We start from the raw sequence: 25,533 nt of genomic DNA, 5'->3' as shown, positions 1-25,533 counted from the left end.
ATATTTAATATTATGCTAAAATAATGAAGGCCAACAAACATATTTTGCAAAAGCTCACAGGCAGGAAACATCTTATTTGAAATTACACCAAAATATCGTCCTCATTAGGTCCCCCTGCCCTGAAGCACCCAGATTTAAAGCTTAAAGCCTCTCCGCCCATAATCTTATTACTTTACAAATAATCAGACCTCAAAAGACACAGATGATGAAACCCTGCTACCACAGAGGGATGCACCTCCCGCTCCTCCTCCTCTTCACTATCATCATCATCCTCATGAGCGGAAGTCCTGGGAAACCAAAGCCACAGGAAACGCGGCATGATCCGAGCCGCCTGCTAACTAATCACCTAACTAACCAGCACAGGTGTCAGTCCCACCCTGACTGTCGCACTCGGGGAAGCATGGGAGGCTCTCCGAGCGTCGAGATACCAGGTGGAGGCAAAGAGGGATACCACGTCCTCAGGGTAAGAGAACATTTTAATGTGGACGTACGGACTGTGACCTCCTGTTAGCCCGCGGAGGAGCAGCTAACGATAGGATAGAAGGGTTATTTTTCCTTTAGAGGAAGCGACCTCTACTACTGGCTAAATGCTGATGCTAGTAGAGACTTGTGTTTGACACAGACCCCGAGGAGGACTCAGACACACCCAGAAATCTCTTCACATAGCTCGTTGTCTTTATTGTAAACGGCTAGCTGTCCCCGCCTTTGAATGGAAGCTCCTGCTACGCCCACTCTCTAGCACCAACCGCTGATGTGTGAGCTTGCTAATAGCCTCTCGGTCTACACTGTTTAAATGATATATATTCATATTAGAAACTGGACACGGTTAATTGTCATTCAGACGTGCAGTTTGTGAGACAATCAGCAGATGTCCCCTCACTCCCCAGCAGACTGGATGATGCCAGAATAACCGGTGTGGCTGCTATACGTGATTTATGGAAATGGGTGTGTGTGACTGTTTTCATTTGAAAACGTTATACTCCACCAGTCAGTCCAAGCTTTTAAAGAGTTTCATCACCAGATTACACGCAGGGAAAATGGGCCACACTAAAAGTAAAATGCTAAATGTTTGCATTTTGTGCTTCAAAGATCTGTGTCCAATCAGACCCACTGATCAAGGATCATTAAGAAAAAAGGATCACTTTGAACATAATTCATTCACAGTGGGTCATTAGCTCAGTTTGTTTTAGAAAAGCCTTTAAAAATTCTTAAAAAGATACTTTAAATACAATTCAGGGACACGAAGTTGCAATAAGACAACAACAACTCATAAAAACACTTGCCCCAACAAACAGGTGATCAGCTCTAGGCGTACCTAGATGATGGTGGGAAGGATACTAAGAAAGGGAGGAAGGAAAATAAACACCTGGGGAGTGGAGATAAGAAAGAGTGCATCACAGGCAGTCCCACACCAGCCCTGAACCTATAGCGGCATAGCAAAGGGATGGTTTTAGTGGTTTTATCAAAAAAAGGCCAGTTTGAAGCTAATGTTAAATGTAGAGAGGATGCCTGTCTCTTAAATCCAAACCGTGAAAAGAAAGAGAGCGGCCTGATACCTGAAGGCTTGGCCTCCTATTCTACTTTGGAAACTTTTGGTATCAGAAGTAACCCAGCCATCTGAGAGTGAAGTGCTCTGTTAGGTTATTATGGTAATATGAGGTCCTTAAAAGACAATATGCCCTGAAGATTCAAGACTTTGTACGTGAGAAGGAGTAAAATAACCAGTTAAGGCTAGTTTCCAAGAAGGAGACTAATGAGTCTTCTTGGAAACCTCACTTGACACACTAGTCTTAAACCAGTGAGAGGAATGTTAAACTACACAGGAGTGTTTGCCAAAACAGAGATGTACAGGTTTTCATTGAATGCTGCTCGTCCTTTGTGACAAGGACCTGTGTGCAGATATTTAAAAGACTGGCATTAACCTGCTTTACTTGAAAACCTTCTGACCGCCTTCTAATCTGTAGGTGCAAGAGAATTCTCCCGGTCGCCGTGCGGGACTGGAGCCGTTCTTTGATTTTATCATCTCAATCTGCGACACTCGGCTGGTGAGTTTCCGGTTAGGTCAGTGTTAGTCACGGATATTCCTAGGAATCATTTGGATATACTGGTTTCTTTACAGAACAGGGACAATGACACCCTGAAAGAGCTGCTGAAGATGAACGTGGAGAAGCCCGTCAAGATGTTGTTGTATAGCAGCAAGACGCTGGCAGTGCGGGAGACGACGGTCACGCCCAGCAACATGTGGGGCGGCCAGGGGCTTCTGGGAGTCAGCATTCGCTTCTGCAGCTTCGAGGGAGCCAATGAAAATGTTTGGCATGTCTTGGTGAGTGTTAGGTTCTGTCTGAGGCTGCTTTTTTTGGGGGGGTGTTCTTATTTATTTCTGTGATCTCATGTGTTGATAGCTGCATGTTTTTGAGTCCAGGAAGTGGAGCCGAATTCTCCTGCATCCCTGGCAGGTTTGAGGCCGCATGCAGACTACATTATAGGAGTGGACACCGCCATGACTGAGGTGCCTGCTTAAGATTTTATTTTTATTTTTTAATGCAGGAATTAAACCAGGAACAAGTTAACCTGATGTGTATTTTTGTGGTTTTTAAGCAGAGCGAAGATCTGTTTTCCCTCATTGAAACACATGAAGGGAAGGAGCTAAAGCTCTACGTTTACAACACAGACGCAGACAACTGCCGCGAGGTGGTCATCACCCCAAACTCTGACTGGGGTGGAGAAGGCAGGTATGACAGTCACTAAAAAAAAAATGATCCACACAGTTTCTGTTGCTGGTTAAAATCTGTGAGCTTTCTTGATATTACGTAAGAGAGGAGTTTACAGTCAATCCTGCTAGTTTATTTAAGTGCAGAATTTGTTCTAGGCTATGTTTTTATTTTCATTTCTGGATTTAAAAACTGTGTTTGATATATAAGTGCTGAATGCAAAGCCATATGCTGCCTTTGTTAGTGTGGTTGTTGGTGCCAGATGGGCTAATGAGTATTTCTGAAACTTCTGTTGATGTCAGAGGTCAGAGGAGAATGGTCAGCCTGCTTCAAGCTGATAGCAAGGCATCAATAACTCAAATAAGCTAAGAACACAAACTCTTTAGACATTAGACACTATAGGATTTGAAAAAGATTCCCATTATTGAGTCAGTTCTGCTGCAACATTCAGATGATAGGGTCAAAACTTGGTGTAAACAACACAAAAGCATGGATTCATCCTGCCGTTTGGCACACTTTAAGTACCAACGAACCTTTTTTTTTTTTTTCCATTAATGCTATGGCCTGTCGTTGTTGACCATATCCATCCCTGTAAGTCTACCCATCCTCTGTGACACGTAACAAAGCTCACATCATCTTAAACTGGTTTCTTGAACATGACAATGAGTTCCCCGCACTTAAATGACCTCCAGAGTTTCAGAGCTCAATCCAAAGTGGTGGAACGGGAGATTCTCATCATGGTTATGCAGCAAATCTACAGCAACTGTTTGGTGCTATCATGTTAATATGGAGCAGAGTGTCTGAGGAATGTTTTCAGTGCTTTTTTTGAATCTGTGCCATGAAGATTTAAGGCAATTATAAAGGCAGAAGTGGGTTCAACCCAGTACTAAGAAAGTGATGGAGTATACTTCTGCTACACATGTAGAAAGTTATGAATCATTCCACCAAGAAAAATGATACCCCTACGTTTAGGTGTATCTTGAGTTTCAGTGGGTTTGATTGTTGAAAAAGTTCTACTGTAATTTGAGTGTCAGGTTTTTCTTTTACAATGTTTCTGATGCTGCCCCTTCACAGTATTGCTCTATTTCTGCCATGCAGTCTAGGCTGTGGGATTGGCTACGGTTACCTGCACAGGATACCTACCCTGCCATTTGCTGAGGGTAAGAAGATCAGTTTACCAGTACAGACTCATTACGAACCACCTCCTTCACCAAAAGATGGCTTCACAGAGGTAAGTTGGCATCTTTAATAACTGCATCCAGAAGTAAATCTCATTTTGATGCTGTCTGGCTTCCAGCTTTTGTTAAAATGTACAAAACACTGTTGGTTACCAGGTCCACCTCTCTGCCGTCGTTCCAACTGTTCCAATTGCTGTGTCGTCTTCTGCTTCGACGGGATTGGAGCAAGGTCTCGCTAGCTTGTCCGTCAGCTCAAACCCAACATCGGTCCTGAGCAGTCATACAGGTACACTGTCCTCTCTGACTCTTTAGCATTTACAATTTGAGCTGATCTGAGGATGAAATCTCACGGAAATTAATTAGTAGTTCAAATGAAACCTAAGTGGAATAACAGAACAACAAGAGTTAAAGGCATTTAGAAACCTATAATATCTCCTCCTTGTTGTCGCTTTCTCATGTAATAAAACATGATTATATAATTTCAGGAGTTCCTGCTGTCCCGCTGCACAACCAAGTACCCCTCTCACAAACTGTTCCACTGTCTGTCAGTCCTGCTCCAACGCTACCAGGTTGGTTAAATTACATTGGGTGTTCATAGCTCCCCAGTTTTTGTGCCAAGTACAGTCTGTAAAATTCATACTTTATGATCCATGATGCGAGTCTGCTACACCTGTCTATTTTTTCTCCCTTTTCTTTTTGTTGCATAGGCGTAATGCCCCTACCTGGAGGTCTTTCACCTTTTCCTAATCTACCAAACCTAAATGTCTCATTGCCAGATGTGAGTCATGCATTGCCACCGGGAGTTGGAATACAGCCCGCAGGTATAAATGTGTTCTGTCAAGCATGCTTGGGTTCGGATGTAAAGGCTAACGCTGATATTTTGCTTTCTTACTATCCAATGCAAATTAGAAATGTATTGTAAAGACGTACAGTGTAACGACCACAGGCAGCTGAGAATAGTCCAGCTAAATACAGTTTATTACTACTGAGTGACTTTGATGGAACACGCCCAGCTTAGTAACATTTTAGCTTTTAAAAGTGTGATGGCAGGCTCGCTGTTTTTGGTGTTCCCAACATTTGTTTATAGAAACAAATGTTTAAGGGTTTATTTTTAATATTGAGATAGCAGCGATTTAGTGAAACTTGGCTATAGGATTTAGATTGACTGACTTTTAAGTGTCCTTGAAAATTCTGGAACAGGTTTGACTTATTAACATCACTCCTTCTCCCATTTCTAGTCTTGACATGATCTTTTCATAACACAGTTAAGTGACAGAGACATTGTGCAAAGATGTATCCAACAGTTCAACCTGGTAAATTCTAACGGTTGGAAGAGGAAACAAGTATTTAAAAAAAGAAAAACAGGTTTTCTTCTTTTACAGTTCTGTAAACATTTCTATTTTTGCCTCCATTGTTTGTGTCCATTCATATTTTTCCTCTAGGCTTTGACACATACTTCAGATGTGTCATGTTGACTAGTGTATTATGTCATTTTACTGGATCCTCTGATTAATTGGTTATTAAATGTGGGTTATCTATGTCTACGTGGTTATAACATTCAAACACAGCATCAGGGTCAAGTCTGGATTCAGTATCTTGCCCAAGGATAAACTGACAAGTGGATTGAAAGAGCCAGGGATCGAGCCACCAAACATCTGATTGGCAGACAACCAGCTTCACCTCTGACCCCTGTGTAAACTGTTTCGAACTAGCCAAAATGTTCTTGAGACTTGACAGATGACAAAAGTAAAACTGAGTATAGTGTGGGTATAAGACATCCTCCTAGAAAAGCTTCAACTAGTCTTTGCATTGAATGTTTGGTCTTTAGAATACTATTCTTCCAAAAGATATTCCCTCATTTGGGACTCATGATAGAGAGAACTAAAGTCAATTAAAAATCTCCCCGAGGTGTCCAATTAGTTTGAAATGTGAGGATACAATTCTCATTGTTATCATTTCCATAAGCATGTTATTGACCCCTTGAGCCATGTAGATGGATAATGTCATCATAGAAGAGTCTACTACCATCGTGATCAATCTTTTTAATTGTCCCCCGTGGCATACTAGAATCCATAACTGGAAGGGTCAAACATTTCCTTTACTTTTCCTCCCATCCACATGTTTGCAACTGCAGTCTAAAGGACCTTTAACTCTTTTACCTTATAAAAGGGATAGCTGCAGATCAGTATAGCAGATCATCAACTAATCTGAAGGTTGGTGGCTCGATCTGTAAGCCATAGTATCCTTGGACAAGATACCGAACTCAAAGTTATTCTCAAGATTTACTGAGAATCAATCCCCTTATCATAAAGATGACATCTGATAACCACCCTGTATCCTTAATGATGAGTTGACACCACAGTATATATCCATTAAGATGTGGTTTGACAACCAAGGCAGAAATCACCCTCACTAACTTTTGATGCACACCAAGAAATTTCGTTTTTGGAAGCAAACCTGAAATGACCGAAAGTGTTCGGTTCAGAAAAGGGTTACCCCTGGTAGGCGTCCAAGGGTGAAAGGGTTAAACCAATTACTAAGTCGATCATTTTAAATCATGTGAAATTTGCTTAGTGTTTATATTTAAACTAAAGTTGTGGAAGAGTAACTTACCTTTAATATTCAAATGCATTGTTGCACAGAAACTGGATTCTGACTCACACCTCATTGAAAGTGCTTTACAAAGGCATCTTTCCAGGATTGGTTGAAATGGAAGCAAACACCGTCTGAGCCTTTTCTTTAATACTGAGTGTCGTCTCCAGGCAGGAAAAGTAGAAGTGTAGTGTCCAAGAGCTAATGTTGTTAAAGTAAAATTACAATTTTGCTAACGGAAGGGTTTTGTGTCATCTTCTGCAGGTCTTCCACCTCTTTCAGCAATTAACCTGCCAGGTGTAGCCCCCAGTGCAACTCCTCCCCTATCCAACTTTGTTTCACCCCCAGTCTTTGCCAGTACTTCGCCTGCTTCCACTATGCTAATGAACAGTTTTCATGCCAAAACCCCCAACTCCCCATCAGTGACCACCTCTGGATCAATAAATATTACAATGTCTGCAGACTCATCTTAACAGAAAGCAAAAATTGAAGATGTTGGCATGCTCTCTGTAGAGTCTTTACACAGTGTAATCTGACCATTCACCCCAGCACTCGGCTGACAAATTCCACGTGCAAACAGACCATCAGGATTGTTGTGCGAGCTCGGCTGCAAGAATGGAACTGGTATTAAATGCAGGGCATCCAGTTTGTCCTGGAAATGGTGTGTCAGAAGAAAAGCCCTGCGTCTAAAGGCAGTTAAAGGAACTTTGAGAGCATTTTGGAGTTTAAGTTGTTCTGTGATAGAGGACATTTAAATTCTTTTTAAAATATGGAACATGGGTTATTCAAATTGTGCAAATCAGCATCTTCGCATCTTCAAGGATTACACTACTTAACGGGAGGGCTCAACTATAACTTATACTACTGGGGATCTTCCATTAGAAAACAAGGCTTGCTGGCTGCAGGATTGCAGACATTGTTTTCTTGTATTGTATGAAATTATTTGTAAAGTGAAATATTGTTACCTTGATTAAACTGATGTATTTTCTCAATGTTAGCCTCTGGTTTTTCTCATCTGTTGTGAATCTTACCTGCATCCTAGTATGTAATGTAATACTATGTAATACTAAACATAACCAGAGGGTGTCAGTATAATCACAGACATAATGGTAGGTAGAGCACACCTGAAAATTTACAGTGAATAAGCACTAAATTATCTTTTTATAGATGCAATGAGAGTGGATTATGTGCACTAAGATCAATGGGGAGAAAAAAAAAAAGTTTCCTGGTATTTATTCACTCTTAGCAGAACTGTACAATTTGTACCCGAAGTGGAACATAAAGCCCTTGAAAAGTAAGAGCAACAAAGCAGCAAAATGAAACCACTCCAGGAAACTACTCTTAAATTGGGAAAAATTTGAACTCTTTGTACACATTACTGCTGCAGCTCAAAATTTGAAAATTCACCTGTACAGCATATACAGTTTCCAATTTATCTGTTAATATTCCTGCATAGGGTTTTTTTTTTAATACAATTTAATTTTTCTACATTTGGTTATTTTGTGCATTAAACGTAAGTATGCTGCCCCAATCTACATGACACTAGTTGCCACTTGTATGCTACACATTACATTCTCATGGCTAAGTAACTCAAATTAAAGCCTAAAATTTGTGGAAAAACAAAAAACATAACCAAAACAATTACCCAATCAATGGTGAAATCTTTGTAGTTCTACTTAACAATGACTGTCTTCTCCTCACAGTAAATTAACTTCTAGCAGCTGAATCATTTGCACCCTGGCAGGACCACATTATTTAATCTAAATGGTGGCCTGCCAAAGTCTCCCTTCGGCCCTTTAAGGCCATGTCCATCAGCAAGATCCGAACCGAGTGTCCAGTCACATTTTCTTCAAGGTATGTAGTCAGTTTCAGTGCTTTTTTTTTTGTTAGACCTTCAACGAGATCCATTTACCCATGTCCTTTACCCGTCCCTTTACTGTCCCTCCAACTGATCAAGCCCTGGTAAACAAGTAGAAGCCTGGCACAGGTCAGAGGAGGCCAGGTGATGCCCCCCACCTGAGCCCGTTCCTTCCATCGCTGGCTGTTCCTCCTCTTACGAGCCCAAGCCTCTGAAGAGCTCTGCAGGTGCAACTTCAGTCATCAAGTTTTAAATTTTTATGCGCATTTTTGTTTTTTTGTCACAATTCAAAATTGTCAATATGAGATGTTGCTGGAGGAGGCTGGACTTGAGACCGCAGCACTCATTTGCAGATTTCCAGAGGAGCTTGATCTCCGGATGTGAGGGAGCAAGTAGGGGTCACTTCCCAGCTGGTGAACGTCGATCCGGTCCTCCTTCCTGTATGCCAGGCACCGCCGTATGAAAGCCTGAAAGTTGAAGAATGTATTCAAAATTAACAAGTCATAATGTGTGATGATATTTAAAAGACAGCAACCGTGTGCAAGTTCTGCTACCTTTGCTTCGTTACTGGAAACTGGCTTCACAGGGAACTGAACGTCGGTAGCTTTGAGTATGGTGTTCTCCTGCAGGATATCTTGTTGTGACTGATTGTGGCCAAAAGGCTGGAAAGAAGGACAACTTTATCATCAGGCATAAATTAACATAAACACTGCTAGAAGACCAGCCATCGTCCTTACCTTCCTTCCATACAGACACTGGAAAAAGATGACACCCACAGACCACACATCCACCTTGTTGGAGATCTTTGGAGGTTCTTTACCAACCACAAAACACTCAGGAGGCAAGTACCTGATGTCACAATATGCATAAATCAAAGGACAAGATTGGCACACACATTTATGGTCAGTACCGTTTTTACAATTTTAAGTTACTTATAGATTACTACAACTACAAATAGTAGTAGTAATAGTACTGTTACTACAAATGGGTGCCTATTTTATGCTACTTTTTTCTTTCCATTATACCTTGCTGAAATAAATAAAATCATGCCAGGTATCTATACTGATATGAACTGGGTAATATGTTAGGAACAAAAGGACGCCACATCCTTTGATGGAAATGAAAATTATTAACAATACAGAGAATTCAAAGACAGCCCAAAATCAAAGTGAAAAACTGATGCAGCAGGCTAGTCCAAAATTTCATCACACATCACAACTCAAAATGACACTCCGTAGTTTGTATGGTCCTATGTGCTTGTATGCATGTCTGGCAAAGTCGGGGATGCTCCTAATGGGATGCTATCCTGGGGAATATCCTCCCAGATCTGGACCAGGGCATCACTGAGCTCCTGGACAGTATGAGATGCAACCTGGTGGTGTTGGATGGATGGAAACAATGTCCTAGAGGTGTTCTATTAGATTTAGGTCTGGCAAGTGTGAAAACCAGCCAGTGGTATCGGTTCCTTCATTTTCCAGGAACTGGCTGCATACTCTCGCCACATGAGGCCGGTCATTGTCACGCACCAGGAAGAGCCCAGGACCCATTGCGCAAGCATACAGTCTGACACTGGTTCCAAGGATTTCATCCTGATGGCTAACCTGTAGCGTTTTGTCCAGTTTCCTCAAAGGATGCTCTACACAGCATGTCAAAATATGCCAAGTTTTCAGCTACAGCTAAAATATAGCTCTATTCTCTTTGTTAATAGCCAACAGAATTATCTCTTAATGCGTTGACACAACACTGCCACTGAAAGACACCGAATTCAACATTTATCCCAGGAGTTAATGCCTTTATGCTTGAGCAATTCAATGACTGGTATGAAGAAGCTGACACAAAAGTATTCCTCTAAAAATGTGAGTTACAAGGAGAGAACTGAAAATGAGTACTTAAAAGCACTTAACGCACTCTTAAACTTGGTTCCACCAGGACCATCATCGACATTTAAGGCGTTTCAGGACTGTAACGATGTTAAACACTCAATGTAAGCGTCTACTTCACAAACAGCTTTTGACACTTTCACAAGAGCACAAAACTAAATACGGGATCTTTGTTTATAAAGAAGTACGCCTATAATATGTTACTGCTACTTTTCAGTAATCATCAATCAACATTTAAAGACAATTTTAAATGTCTGAATGTGATTTAGGAGCATTTCTTCTCACCAGTAGGTTCCTGCACCCTGTGATGTCAGGTCCATCCCATCTACGCCGTAGTTGTCATCATCCATAATTTTGGAAAGACCAAAGTCAGTGATTTTAATTTCCCCACAGGCTGTGCCATCCACCAACAAGATATTACCTTCAAATCAAAACACATTAGGTCAGAACTACAGCAGTAATCACGCTCAATCAGAATCAGAATACTTTATTAATTCCAGGGGGGGAAACTGTTTAAGACTGATCCGTTGTTCAGAAGGGGGTGTTTACCTGGTTTAAGGTCATAATGGATGATGGGAGGTTTGATTTCATTCAGGTATTTTAGTGCATTTACAATCTGCATGACTATGGACCGTGCCTCCTTCTCAGACATTAATTTATGCTGCTTCAAGTAGAAATCCAGGTCGTTGCCCTCGCAGTACTCCATAACGGTGCAAAACCTGTTGGACGGATAAATTAAGTAAGAATTACTTAGTGCATTTTTTTGACACCTTTCACATGCTATAAAATGTGCAGAGTGACTGACGTGTCTGTGTCCAGTGAGAAGTAATCATAAAGTTTCACAATCCTGGGATGGTCCAACTCCTTGTGTATTCTGTACTCTCGACATGCATGCCTGTAGAAAAGGATGATATTTATCATACCATTAGCAACCAAAGCAGGAAGGTGCTGTGCTCCCTTATAATACAAACATATTCACACAGACTAACATACTTGTGATAGTTCTCTTTTTTTTCTTCTCTCCAGTTTTTGTTAAGTTGGTGGATTTTCACAGCAGCGTATCGTTGTTCAATCAAGTCAAAAGCCTGAACGACACAGTGACAGTTAGAATAAACCTGCACAGCAACACTTATTGAGAGTATTTTTCCATGTTTAATGACTTACCTTGTAAACTTCACTAAAGCCTCCTCTGCCTAGAAGATGCAGGAGCAGGTATCTTTCATTCAACGTTGGGTGATCTTTAAATCTTTAGATTGGAGAAAAAATAATAATAATAAAAGGAGGGAGGAGTAAAATTAAAATTTGGACCTATGTGAATCACAAATTAATAAAAAATTAGCTTTGCTAGATCAATTTATTTTAGGTTCAGCACTACAAAGACGAGCAAAGAGTCACATTATGCTGCTTATTAAAAACTTAACGGCAAGTCTTGCATAACAGTTGAAGGTGTCAAATTTCAGCTCCAAATACTGCACAGATAAATAATTTCACCCAGCTTCTGCAACGTTTTAAGAGGTCATTTTTCTGACTACAGGTGTAATCATGAACTGCTGCACACGACGGTTTACAGTAGAGTTCAGCGAGTGAGATAAAGGAGCAGCATACTGCATTATAGCTGATATACAGACATGAATAAATGAGGGGGGAAAAAACAAAGAAATTCTGTTGCTTCTAGCACCTTCTCATTTTAGCTATGGCCGTCTGTGTAAGACAAGTAAGATGTTTTGGTTATAAAAGTCCAAATTTTAGCTGCTCAAACACTGTTTAGATGTTAACGTGCAGATTTTATGAAAACATTTCAGTCACATTTCAAAATCCAATCACTCTCAAAAGAAGCAAAAAATAAATACGTGATAATCCCTTTATTTTTATATAGCAAGTTCTTCAGTAAAGTGCAGGCAAGCACACAATATAAGGAGAGAGAAATCTGATGTGATCAATAAACCGAAGCACAAAACAGCAACCTCTAATTTAATTTTCGGTCTCAAAGCTCCCATAATTTTTAATTTCACTTTTAACACAGCTGTAGTCTGTGTGAATACAATCAGAATTAATGTAATACTGCCAACCATATTTAGCAGCTTGATGTGCCAACGACAGGACACTTGCTATTACTCTAAGGACATTGCAAATACAAGTAATCCACTGGGTCTTCATTCCCCCCGGATACTGGAGTACATAAAGACTTATGGGCTGCAGGAGCAAACACAGAACAGACATTTTGTTCGGTTTGCTCATAGCTAATGCATCTCTGAGTTAGCAGACATGGATCTAGCAGGGAAATAATGGCAGACTGAGCTGTTCATTCAGAATTCAAGAGGATGAATCCGTTTGCCAGCTGGAGTGGGGTGGGGGGTGGCGTTAACCCATTCTGACACCACAATGGTCTATAAATCAGAACAGCAAGTTCAGACACACTGAATGTGACAGAGAAAGGAACAGACAAAAAGAGATGGGCTTCCCCCCCTCATTTTGTGGGTCTCACAACACACGACGAGAAGCTTAATTTCACATAATACAACCCTTTATTATTCGACTGTGGACGAGGACTGTAGCCTTGCTTGTACATCGTGTTCCAATGTCAATGCAGCAAATGTCAAGGAAAGTGATTTAGACTCACTGTGAGCTGTCTTCGTTATTTATTCTCTTCAGTTCCCGAATGTGAAGGTTGCGCACTCTCTCCAGACGCTCGAGCTCTGCCTGGATCTCAGCTTCTTCCTATAAATGATTCAAACACACAAACACACAAATGCACAGAAGGAACTTCAGAGCACTGACTACAAGGAGAGTTCATCAAAACCCACTCATACACATGACGAGCTCGCAATTAAATATTAACATCTGACTTGGTGCAGAGTCCGTTAGGGCTTTTCAGTGAAGCTTTTTTCCCATGAAAACAATGAGTAAATTGACCTTATATTCTTTGCACAATCTTTACTAATGGAACAGGATTTTCAATCAGGAAACTGAGGAAAAAGGTGGAAGAGATAAATGCAGAAAGTTTGGCCACAAGCTAAAATCTAAATAGATGAACAGATTTAAAAAGTCAAAGTTACAGTTCTTTATTGTTATTTTAAATAGCATTAGCATTTTTTACCCCTTTTACAAAGACGTCGGTCATTGCAATTTCTAAGGCTTGTTTACAACCACTGGGAAAGGTCAGGTGATGCAAATTTCAAAGGTTTATGAATATACCAAGTCAACCTTTAGCCCAAAAATATGCAGCCATAGCCCAAAAAGTAGGAGAAGGCTATGCCTCTGCTGTACAGCCACATCTGCTCAAATTGGATGTTCATGGAAGGCTCGGTACCGTTGGCCACATTGAGAGGTGCACGCTAACAGTTATGCCTCGGCCCCACGCAGTTCCCCTGCCTAAACCTCATCAAAAATCTGTAGTCATACCTAAAAAGAGCAGTGAATGCAAGATAGCCCAAGAATCTGACAAAACTAGAACCCTTTTGCAGGAAGAAGGAAACAAGTTCCTCAAACAAGTATTTAGGTGGCTTTTAAAAGTAACCACTCTCACCAAAGGGGGTGTTACTAAGCAATAAGGGCCATGCGTTTAAGTGTATAGCACTCAAAAAGGAAGACATCGGACCTAAAACCCAGCACTGCAATGTTCAATTTTTCTATTTTTTGCCTTTTGTCATACATTTTATTCCATTATAATCTACATTTTTATTAATATTTTATCTTTTTTAATTGATTCATCCTACTTTTAGGCCATTAATGTTTTGTCTGTTTAAATTTCTTACTGTTGCATATTTATTTTGTTCTTTTACTTTGTCAATTATCTGTCAGGCACTCTGAACTATATTAACTTGATTGAACAATCAAACAAAACGTCACAATTCTGTTTACCAGGCTTCATATTTCCACAAACCTTTTTCAGATGTCCAAGTCGCAGTTTGAAGATCTCTTCCTGTTCATGGTACTCTGCTAATGTCAGCCTTTCAAGGATAAGAAAGCATATAGAAACAAAGCATGAGCCTAATTTAACAGTGCGTCTTAAGTTTAACACTTTCAGTTAATACTGTGCTACATGCTGTTAAAATCTGCTTTCCTGGTAAACATGAGGTAATAAAGCAAAACACGGGGGAAAAGGATCCTACACAACACATACACAAGGGTGTGGACTTACAGCTGAGGTAGGCTGGGTTTTAGAAAGGGATCGTTTTCTGCTCCATTCACCGCCTTGGTTTTCCGTTGCTTTGGCTCAGAGTTTGTGGTTGGTGTTTGGGAGTTGTTGGAAGATGGAGGTTTCCTCTTGGCAAGAAGTTTCCTCTGCCTCTCAATGTCTTCTCTCTGTTGGTTTATCCACTCCTGCTGCCTGCCGAAGGACATATTAAAGCTGTTAATTTTAGAGGTACAACTACATTTTAGAATTTTCAACTTGAATCTGACGATGGAAATACTGCAGATGAAGGCTGCAATGCAAAACTCAGTGAAATTATACTAAAAATACTAAGTCTGTTTTGACAACATGAGGTTAAATCTACTCTTAAGCGAATAATGTTAAGAAGTGACGTGGCAGCTGTCCTAGGAAATGAAGCCTTGGAGCTGAGCTTACAACCCCCAACTTTTCAGTAGCAGGGGAATTAAATGTGCATGTAATGTGCAGCTTTAAGGTGTACATGGAGAGCTAAACTTAAAATATGCAAAGCTTAATAAATAAATGGGAGATAAAAAAATGAAAGTTGCTAAAGTTATTCCCATTTACAAAACCGGTGAAAGACATCATTTTACAAACTATAGACCAGTGTCAATACTCTCCCAGTTCTCTAAGATACTGGAAAAACTCTTCATAAAAAGATTTGATAGTTTTGTGGAAAAATATGAATTAATGACAGATAGTCAGTATGGGTTCAGAAGCAACAGATCAACAGCTTTGGCACTGATAGATTTAATGGAAAAGATAACGGAATGTATGGATAATAAGAGGTATGCGCTCGGAGTTTTCTTAGATCTAAAGAAGGCGTTTGATACTGTTAATCATGAAATTCTATTAAAAAAAACTGGAAAAGTACGGGTTTAGGGGAGTGGTTTTGGAATGGTTAAAAAGCTATGTAGGGAATAGGCAACAATATGTACAAATAAATGAATATAAATCTAATTTGATGGATATAGCTTGTGGAGTACCTCAAGGTTCAGTACTGGGTCCAAAAATGTTTATTATGTACTTAAATGATATCTGCAGAGTATCGGAGATTTTAAAGTTTGTAATATTTGCAGATGACACAAATATACTGTGTTCAGGTGTGGAGTTGCCACAGGTTTTGGGGATGATCACACAGGAATTAACGATATTAAAGAAGTGGTTTGATATAAATAAATTATCATTGAATCTAGATAAAACCAAATTTATGTTGTTTGGAAACCAAAAGAAAAACATCGAAGTAGAAATATGTGTTGACAATGTATATTTAGAAAGAGTAAATGAAATAAAATTTCTTGGGGTGATCATTGACCACAAGCTCTGTTGGAAGCCACACATTACTTATGTTCGGGGGAAATTGGCACGGGGCATTGCCGTCCTGGGGAAAGCAAAGCATATGTTGGATCAGAAAGCACTGCACATTTTATACTGTGCTTTACTACTGCCATATATGAGCTACTGTGTAGAGGTCTGGGGAAACACATACAAAAGTAACACACAAACAATAACTACAATACAGAAAAGGGCCATTAGATTAATAAATAATGTAGGGTACAGGGACCATACAAATGCACTCTTTGTCAAAATGCAAGCTATTAAATTCCAAGACTTGGTGAAGCTTAAAACAGTGCAAATAATGTATAAAGTAAGAAATAAATTGCTTCCCAAAGAAATCTGTAAATTGTTCATAGAAAGAGAAGGTGGGTATAACTTAAGAGGGAAATGGAATTTAAAAATACAAAGTGCTAGAACAACTTTAAGAACTATGTCAATCTCAATTGCAGGAGTTAAATTATGGAACAGTCTAACAGAAGAAATAAAAGACAGTCAAAACATAAAACAGTTTAAAGTAAAATATAAAAACCTAATTTTAAATAAGTATAAGAATGAAGAAAACGGGGTTAACCCAGGACGGTAATGTTGCTGGTAATGGTGTTGCGGTTCTTTTTTTTTTTGTTTTGGTTTGTTGTTTTTCCATAACTTGTGTATCTGCAAATATACACATTCTGTATTTTTCATATGAAAGAAACTATACTGTGGTGGGGCTTGCTAATTTCTTGTTTTTGATTTATGTATGTTATGTTTTGTTTTACTTCATATGTTTCATATGTTGTTTGTTTAATTTAAGACAAAAAAAAATTAAATGAATGAGAGGTAAAACTTGAGGGGGTAGGGACAAATAAGTAAATACTTCAGCCTACTCCTTTTCAAACAAATAATGGAATGATATTTTGTAATGATTGTGAAGGCACATGTTTGAAATGTTTGAAATAAAAATGAACTGAACTGATAAACAATTTAAAAGCTTCTCACTTGACAAGGTTTTGGAAGGCATAGCCATCTGTCCACTGCTCTGTGAATGAGGCCCCATGTCTCACTGTAGTAAAGTGGCCTAAACGTAGTCTATCCTGCATGCTCTTCTCCCGACAGGCCTGCTTCTCCTGGGTGCTCTGAACAACAACAACATAAAATACAGCATGCAGGTTCACAGCCACACAAACATTCCTGATTTTAATAACGCAGGCTACAGAAAAAACGCTTGTTTACCTTTTCTATAAGTAACTTCTTGCTCATGGTGATGCACTTATTCAAGCGTTCCTTGTATTTCTCAAGTAACTTTTGCTGTTCATCTATCTGTCTCCTGAGATCACAGTTTGCCTGTGAAGCAGAAAATGACACTGGATAAGCAGACATAGAAACAAAATGCTTTACTAAACACATTTACTATAAAACTGAACTCTGGGAAGTTTTATCCACCTTGTTTTTAAACTTGTTCAGTCAATAAAACAGTAAGATGTCCCTCTTACCCTTAACAGGTCATCTATCCTGCCCTCCTTCTTCTCAAGGTCTAGATTCTTGGTGCTTTCAAGGGCAGCCAATTTTAACACTGTCAGGTCAGTCTGGAGTGAAAAACAAAAGGAGTTAAACACTTGTCATATCAAACATGTTTTAAGAGTGAATGCAGAAAGGCTTTGGTTACAACCTCCTCACCTGAACAAATTTGACTGCTAGTTGCTTTGGATGTGCCATATGGTCCCCAAAAGACAGACTAGTAGGAGATGAGCTATTTTGTCTAACCTAGAACACAGAGAGTGATGATATTTTATTTAAAAACAGGTCAACACTATGGTGAGCTACAAAAGAGTTATTTTGTTATTATCACAGCTTACAGAAGTGCCCTGAGTCGAGTGGGAATGTGAATTCTGGGGCGAACGAATCACTGGTGGGGGACCTCTGACAGGACTGGACCCATTTCCTCCCTGGAACTACAAGATGAAAAGAGAGGATAAGTAGCACCGCTGCCTAAGATCTGGTAACAGTAGACAGCCAGTGGGTCCTTTTATTTTACTGTAATGTGGTTACAGACAGGAAATGGATTACGCCTCAGATCTTCAACAGGCTGATATAGCACACATTATTTTCTGGGCACTATATATTCATCTATAGTGCCATGAAGTATACTGTTCATACTTCATATATGAAATATCTGACACAAAACTTACATCGAAATAATCACTTATTTTGGGTCCCCGCACAGTTGATTTTCCTAAAATCAAGAGAAAGCAGGGATGAGTGTTGTGATTTATCAAACATATTTTATTGGAATAACACAAACAACAGGAGTAAAATAATTATAACCGGTATAACAGAACAACACTTACCTTGGCTGCTCTCTGACTGGATCTCAGGTTTCCTTTTTCTGCCTCTAGTTGTTTCAGTCTGTTTCTTCTCTGGGGTCTGAAACATTAAATTTAATTTGGTATAATTTTACAGTATGATTACTGCACAACGGACACTCTGAACCTGAACTGCTGCTGTATTCTCTATATAGTGATAGCTTTTTGTTTCCAATGGGTATTTATAGATATTCATGCTTTATATACAGAATAAGTAATATTACAATAGATGTTTGGAGCTGTAACGGCCTTTTTTTTAAGTCCCCAATAGTCCAGGTTAACAACAGTCAAGAAATGCAACAAGTTCTGGAATAATAAAAGTACTTTCCTAATATCTGAAAAATATTTCCATTATAAATATTGGTCTTTTGAAAAATATAAATAAATAGCATTGTTTCGGTCATGTTGAACCTAGAGGGATCACTGCAAACACCAGTGTTGACCAGACAAATCTCCAGCCTTTAAATGCAAAATATTCGTTTTCAGATCTGATAAATTACCCACCGAATAAGCAGGAGAGCTCCCTCTTTTCACATCAGACCCCTATAATGACAAGGAAAGCTTTAGACCAAAACTTATTACCCATGGATAATAAGTGACCAGACTAACAGTGAAAAGCATTTATTGCAAGTGTACTTCATTATTAAATAAAATCTTTATTTAAAAAATTATTAATTAATAGTATAAAATAACCACCAGTATGCAAGTAAATGACAGTTCAAGACTACATTAAAAATATATTGTTTAATTTAACAATATTGATACTGGAAATATTGGTATCATTTCCAGAATAAAGGTTATATAATAATGGAATGCTTAAGATTAGCGTGCAAAGGACACAAACACTTGTGTCAAGCATGATTAATCTGGACAGTGTAAATGTGATCAGAGTAGCTCCCACATAGGATTAAAGATATTTACCTCCGACTCCTTGTCACTTGAAGATCCTAGACTCCCAAAACTGTGATTTGAACATTCATTATTGGTCAAGCCCTGAAATAAAGAGAGACAATTAATAACCGAGTCAACACTACAATAGGAAACACTTAAACAATAAATAAATACGTCCTCATTTCTGACTCACTTTGGTTCCCCCGCTTGCGCTGCCAGTGCTGCCCCCTGTGCTGCCGCTGACTCCGCCCATAAAACGAGCCTCCAGCAGCTCCTGTCTCCGGGGGTCCAGGCTGTGCAGCTCCTCCATGGTGCCTGGGAGGATTAGCAACAAATCACAGTGTGTCTCCGTTATTCAACGATCAGCTTAATTGAACCCATTTACTGCCCACTCGAGTGGGCAAATGACACAGCAGCAGTAAGCTTATGAGATTTGAGTCTAGATCAGAATGTAGGCCGAGACCAAATTTCTGCCCGCTCCCTAGTGGCATCCCCAAGGCAGGTTTTGCTATATTTATTCATCAAGTACTGAAGAGATAAGCTAGTTGTGATTATGGTTACACCAACTCTACAGGTAAAAGCCTAATACTTAAATAACAAAAATATTCAAAAGAACGCGTTATATTCTCCAAATGCAGAGGCCACATTCAGAAATTTTCTGTTTTGTTTTTTTTCTTTAAATCATGAGAATCCAAGGGCAACATTTCAAATGCTAGGCAATGCTGCTCACAGCGCTCCTGCGGGAATGATGCAGGAGCACCATGGGCTTTGGTGTTGCTGCAGACTCAGAGGTGCCTGCTCACTAAATCTGTGCTGTAATGAGACAACCATTTTGAAAGGGTTATGGAGGTTTGGCACTGCATCCAAGCTTAGTACAGTAGGTAGGGATTTTCAAAATCCATTTAAGAGTAGGAAAGACAAGAACGCACTGAATATGTTTAAAATTATACCAGCTAGGATTATAAATGTGAACTAAAGATCGAGGATAAAAAGTCATCTTGTAGCATTCAGCGACATGAATTGTTGGAGGATATGTATTACAAACCACTGAAACCAAAATACACGTACTTTTGCTTAAAATATTTCAGCAGTGCAAGAAGAAACCTACAGAAAAAAAAAAAAAGTCTCTCTAAATGGAGTGAAAGAAAAAATAGTTACAATTCAAACGTGATTGCCCTGATTATCCCAGATAACAAATACAAATTAAACCACACAGTTTCACATGAAAAATAAAATCTTCAATGATCTCAGGACTGAATCTGCACTTCATTTAGACCCTGAGGACTTCACATAACAGTTTGCGCACACAGCTAAACAAAAAGTAATTTATTACATCCTCTCAAACCAAACCCTGTCTCCTATTATGGTATGATTTGCAATACATCTGCAAACACAAAGCAACTTAACAAATGGGTTGTAACAGACAGAATACAGCTGGCTCGCCAAACGATACTGACATGAAGCCATTTCCCAGATAAGCACACAAAAAAAGAAGTGTGTCTAACGTAAAAAGAATCACGTGTCCTGTCGTTAATTAAAATCCCTTCTTTACCAATCGTGTCATTCACAAAAACAGCTCCAACGTGCTGTTATACTTTAATTTTCTGAAAAGTCAATAGCTACTTTTAAGAATTAACCAGGCTAGGATATTTTTACTTCCAGCATGCTATCAACACCTCCACAGAGAAGCGTCCGTTACCTTTTTTAAATAACCACCACGGTGATCGCTTTAGGCAAATTCTATCTGAAAACTTTTAACTGATGTATTTGCTATCTTTATGTGTATTCAGTAACACATTTAAGCTGAAAAGAGACCTGTTATTAATGTAGTCTTCTAATTTACATTTACTAACACTATATTGTGATCGATAGTTACACTTAGTGAAGTATTTGTGGTGCTATGCATCAAGTCTAGCACCACAGAAGCCATGGAACTGTAAGCCACAATCAGCATTTGCCTCACTGAAATTTGATCAATACGTGCATAATACTGTCATATTTATGCTCTGCAAGCAAGATATAAAATAACAATGATTACACTGATGCATCTGCTTAGCTTATTATAATCACTACTTTGCCCTAACCTCTTGATTAAGACTTAATAAAAAGGTCAAACCGTCATGAATCTGATAATGTTAACTACCCTTTGCAACCACCCGATAGACCTTGTTTTTTTGTTTTTTACTGAGAAATACCTTATTAAAAAATAAATAAATAAATAAAAATTAGGCAACCCGCACATGTTTCTTCCTAACATTGTCATGTTTGTGGATCTGTAATTTCCCAATTAAATTCTGCTCGAGAAATCATTTACTGCAGGTCACGTACCTAACACAGCTAACCATGTTTTTCTGCATGTGGCAGCTTTATCAATTTAAGAGCAAAAAAAAAATAAAATAACCTTATGGAGAATATTTGCTTTTTTCCTCTATAAATAGCACTGTGAAAACTATCTGTACCAAGCAGTCTTTAAACAGTGACTTAATTTATTAAGGGAAAGAGCGAGAGAGAGAGAAAAAAAAAAAAAAAAAAAAAAGGTATCCAAACCCTCACCATGTGTGAAAAAGTAATTGTCCACTAAACCTAATAAGCAAGAACTGCAATTGAGCATTTGTGATAACTGGCAATGAGTCTTTCACATTTATTATCTTCTTTGCAGAATTGTTTTAATTCAGCCACACAGGATGGTTTCTAGCACTGACGGCCTGTTTAAGGTCATGCCAAACCATCTCCAGACTTTGACTTTCAGGCCGCTCCAAAACCTTGATTTTATTTGTGTGTTTTGTTTTAACCCATTCAATCTGATGGTTGGACATTCCCCTTCAGGATTTTCTGGATTTCATAGTTCTATCAATTATGCCAAGTCATCCAGGTCCTGAAGCAGCCCAAAGAAATTTTTGACAAACATTAGATGAGCCTTTGTGTTCATTTTGGTGAGCAGTGATTTTCACCTTGGAGCTCTCCCATGGATGCCTTATTTGCCCAGTCGCTTTCCTGTTGTTAAATCAAATCAAACTCTGACCTTAACTGAGGCAGGTGAGGCCTGCAGTTCTTCAGATATTATTCTGGGTGCTTTTGTGACCTCCTGGATAAGTCGATACGGTGTTGGAGTAATTTTGGTAGGTGGCCACTTCTGGGAAGGTTCACCACTGTTCCAGGTTTTCATGGCTCTGACCATGGTTTGCTGGAGTCCCAAAGCCTTAGAAATGGTTTTATAACCCTTTCCATACTGATAGATGTCAACGACTTTGTTTCTCTCCTGTTCTTAAGTGTCTTTTAGATGAGATCTTTCAGCCCAATTCATTTCGTCAGACAGGTTGTTTTTAAGCAATTTCTTGATTCAACAGGTCTGGTAGTAATCAGATATGGGTGTGGCTATCAAAATTAAACAGAACCAAAGAACCAAAGTTAAATAATAAATTAACTGTGATTAACAAACCAGGCAGATTTGGATCATTTTTTCCCCCTTAAAAAATGTAATCATTTAAAAACTGCATTTTGTTTTTAATTGGGTTACCTTTACCCATTTTTTTGGGTGATTTGAAACATGTGTGGAAAAATAAGCAAAAAAAGAAGCCCTTTGATTTTACACAACACTGTATATAGTAACTAAATATCGCATGCGCCTTAATACATCGGCTTCATTTTCAACTCATTCAAATGATTAGCACCATTTTCACCTCACTACCGCTTAATTAGAAAATCTAACACATGCAGGGAATAACTGGCTTCTACGTTCAGTGATGATTATCATTTCTGCATAAGCTCTGAAATGTCCAATGTTGTAGACGATCAACCAATACTTTTGCATTTTTATGACTTGGTTTTGCTGAGACGGATCCATAACCACATCTCCCCAAATGTTTATGCCAGTTTCACGTCATAAATACACATGAGCTGCGTATTGTTTCTCAAGGATTTGCTTTTGTTTCAAACATGAAGGCCTCAGAGCATAAATATTATCTATATTCAAGCCCCTGCGGGAGCTAGCGGTTGAACCCTTACAGCTCATGGTGTGGATGTGTTTTAACTCCATGCTGCTCAGCAGACAAGCTGACCACCTGTTTATGGCAGACATTTGGAAAGTCGTTTTAAAAAACCAAAAAAAAAACAACTGACATTAGATGAACAGGCCATTACAGTCTGAGTCCATTCATTGAAAACTTGAAAACAAAATGAACAAAATAAATTATAGTCTCATTCTCATGTAGTCAGCTATTACTAATTTATGTCAATCTGTGTTTACAAAACGAAGTGGGGAGATTCATCGGTGTCCTAGGCTGGGTAAAGTCCTCCATCATTACAACAGCCAATGTTAACTAACGTCCAGGAAGCAATATTAACATTAAGTGCCAACTACAGATGTATTTTATGGCGTTATGATTGGCATGCTGCATAGCCCAGCCATAAGTTCTCCTTCAGTTTTGCTTGTCATCTCTACACAAACACTGAGTATTACTTAGAGTGAAAAGCTAAGGTCAAGCAAGGCTACCAAGCATCCAGTGCATTAGCTTTAGTTACAGACCACAAATACTTCCAGGATAAAAGCCGATGCAAGACCCCTGTGTACCGTAAAGATGACAAACAACACCACTTACACATGTAGATGATGTGGACACTGATGGAAGGAAAACAGCAGTTAACACACAAAGGATTGCTAACGATGCGATGCACACCTTTGCACTGGCTGCTGCCAATCCACTAAGCATTACTAGAATTTGCTTGATTATCTCCATTTGCACATGATTATCGGTAACCTGGCTAATGTGTGCTCTTAAACAGGCAGCATGCCTAATGGAGGATGCATCGACTACCACAGTTACATTTCTGCTCAAAACAAAGCTTAATCGCCATTGCACTAGTCTTAAGGTTACTGCACTGGCCTGGGCACAGAAAGACGGTCCTGTGTCTTCGGTGCTAGTAGCTAGCCAAACAGGTTCAATGGACTTTGGAGCTGACGCGTTAGAGTAACGTTAGCTAGCGAGCAGATTTCGCCACCAAGATTTGCTCGGTCATTTTAATAGAATTTCCCTTCTATATGCACAAAAAGAACAACACGAACAAGTAGAAAAGACGTGCGGCTTAAAATGTTTCACGATACCTTTCTGGACCTTCACCACTGCCGTGGTATGTAGCTGAAAACACAGTCCGTGTTGGGGACGTGGAGAGCTGGGACCAAAGATGGCGTCCCCTCCAAACTTCCACTACTTTGGATACTCATCAAGCTACTTTTCGTGTGTAGGTGCTGCAGCGCACATGGGTAGGCTTTAACACTGACTGAAAAACTGACCGACTGGCGTGCCCTGTGTGACTTTAGAAGGGCACGGTGACTGCCAGTAGGTGAAAATGTCTAATTATTGTGTTTTAAGGACACAAACCTCTTCACACCTCAGTAGCGAGTCCGGGCTCCGGGCCCACCTCTCCGTCTTCAAGTGGTTGGCTATGAAACGTCACGCATCGTGTGCAAAATTCTTATCGCGAGGGCGAAACATTTCCCCCCCCCCCAGCGTCAGCGACAACATACGAAAACATGAACACCATATGTTTTATTTTTACAGGTTACGATGCTCAAAGGGTCAAGACATGACTTTTAAACGAATGAAATGATCGATTTCCTTGTACTAAACTGTCATAGCATGGCATATCAAAAAATCTCTTTTCAATAAATAAATAAACTAATTTATTTAATTAAGAATTAAAATAAATAAATACATAAAACGCTTGAAAGTTAACATAATAATTATAAAAATACTCAAGATTAATAGTTAGATACAATGCAATAATTTTTATTTTCTACTCTCAGGCATAAATTAGAGTAAAGGTTAAGTTGTGATTCTGACGTCCAAAACAAAAAAGTTTCAAGAAATCAAATTAAAAAATTTTTATTCCGTCAAAATTATGATGGAAACTAAAGATTCTGAAATAGTAATTAAGAAAAAAAAGCTTACTTTTGGAAGGGTTAATGGGTTGATATGGAAGCTTGTTTATGTTATTAAAAATCAACTTGTAATTCAAAACTCCGAGTTAATATTTTGACATTTTTAGTTATCTCAAACTTTTGAGTGAAGTATCTTGACATTTCCAGTTAGTCAGAAGTAAGGCAAAACTTTTAGATACTTAGTAAGTTGAAATTTTGAGATAACTTGAAATTTTAACTTAGCTCCCCCTCACATTTTTTCTCCACTGCTGGTAAATAAATTCCATATATTTGATCATAAATTTGAGTATTTCAGTTTAGTAACGATTACATGCTTTAAAACAATTTCTTTCTTGCTAATTTTAACCACTACTAATATACAAACTAAGATATTAGAAGGGACAAATACTTCTTCACAGCACTGCTGATAGCTAGCTTGCCAGATTTTATTGTTACAAAAAGAACAAAAAAAATCAAAATAGCATAATCTACAAAAAATCAAACAATATTAAAAGTACCATAGACCAATACTGAAGGCTTTAATATGTAAAGCAGTGCAAAAAATTTGAAATCGGATAATTAAGTTAATGTAAAGAAAAAAGATAAAAGACTGAGATCATGCAAAAGCAAATTGTAGCAAACAGTGGTGGAAATGACATAACAAATAACATGT

The 25,533-nt window shown here is 38.9% G+C and overlaps 2 protein-coding genes across 4 annotated transcripts; one reads left to right on the top strand and one right to left on the bottom strand.

The window, feature by feature from the left end:
* Positions 1-259: 259 nt before the first annotated feature.
* LOC146651151 (Golgi reassembly-stacking protein 2-like) lies at positions 260-7,478 on the top strand. Of its 2 annotated transcripts, none has more exons than XM_085385347.1 (10): positions 260-463; positions 1,965-2,045; positions 2,120-2,323; positions 2,423-2,509; positions 2,602-2,732; positions 3,810-3,942; positions 4,046-4,175; positions 4,375-4,458; positions 4,597-4,710; positions 6,746-7,478. In XM_085385347.1, exons 1-10 carry the CDS (start codon positions 275-277, stop codon positions 6,952-6,954), a joined length of 1,362 nt encoding a protein of 453 aa, XP_085241473.1. In that variant the 5' UTR covers positions 260-274; the 3' UTR covers positions 6,955-7,478. The 2 variants fall into 2 exon arrangements, with proteins under 2 accessions (XP_085241473.1, XP_085241472.1); XM_085385346.1 differs by having other exon boundaries at positions 2,599-2,732.
* Positions 7,479-7,698: 220 nt separating this feature from the next.
* On the bottom strand, positions 7,699-24,383 carry tlk1a (tousled-like kinase 1a). Of its 2 annotated transcripts, none has more exons than XM_085385342.1 (22): positions 24,045-24,383; positions 19,137-19,258; positions 18,974-19,045; positions 18,557-18,595; positions 18,038-18,113; positions 17,879-17,922; positions 17,546-17,641; positions 17,367-17,453; positions 17,183-17,275; positions 16,923-17,033; positions 16,689-16,825; positions 14,361-14,549; positions 14,103-14,169; positions 12,840-12,937; positions 11,384-11,465; positions 11,213-11,304; positions 11,025-11,114; positions 10,769-10,938; positions 10,505-10,640; positions 9,077-9,188; positions 8,894-9,001; positions 7,699-8,806 (listed from the first exon to the last, which is right to left on the bottom strand). In XM_085385342.1, the coding sequence occupies exons 2-22, from the start codon at positions 19,251-19,253 to the stop codon at positions 8,636-8,638; spliced, it is 2,187 nt and encodes a 728-aa protein (XP_085241468.1). In that variant the 5' UTR covers positions 19,254-19,258; positions 24,045-24,383; the 3' UTR covers positions 7,699-8,635. The 2 variants fall into 2 exon arrangements, with proteins under 2 accessions (XP_085241468.1, XP_085241469.1); XM_085385343.1 differs by having other exon boundaries at positions 24,322-24,354.
* Positions 24,384-25,533: the final 1,150 nt, after the last annotated feature.

This window comes from Rhamphochromis longiceps, linkage group LG16 (assembly GCF_057381845.1).
Source record: "Rhamphochromis longiceps isolate RC_006_pf linkage group LG16, R_longiceps_female_GT1.1, whole genome shotgun sequence".
Taxonomy (NCBI): domain Eukaryota; kingdom Metazoa; phylum Chordata; class Actinopteri; order Cichliformes; family Cichlidae; genus Rhamphochromis; species Rhamphochromis longiceps.
The sequence above is the reverse complement of the archived record's forward strand: the minus strand, read 5'-3'. Positions and strand labels throughout refer to the sequence as shown.

Coding starts and splice junctions, on each gene's coding strand:
- tlk1a (XM_085385342.1), bottom strand. CDS start 19,253: ATGGAGGAGCTGCACAGCCTGGACCCCCGGAGACAGGAGCTGCTGGAG. Junction 18,114..18,556: donor GGAGCTCTCCTGCTTATTCG/GTGGGTAATTTA, acceptor TTAATGTTTCAG/ACCCCAGAGAAGAAACAGAC. Junction 16,826..16,922: donor AGAAGTTACTTATAGAAAAG/GTAAACAAGCGT, acceptor GTTGTTGTTCAG/AGCACCCAGGAGAAGCAGGC.
- LOC146651151 (XM_085385346.1), top strand. CDS start 275: ATGAGCGGAAGTCCTGGGAAACCAAAGCCACAGGAAACGCGGCATGAT. Junction 2,510..2,598: donor TGGACACCGCCATGACTGAG/GTGCCTGCTTAA, acceptor GTGGTTTTTAAG/CAGAGCGAAGATCTGTTTTC. Junction 4,459..4,596: donor TCCTGCTCCAACGCTACCAG/GTTGGTTAAATT, acceptor TTTGTTGCATAG/GCGTAATGCCCCTACCTGGA.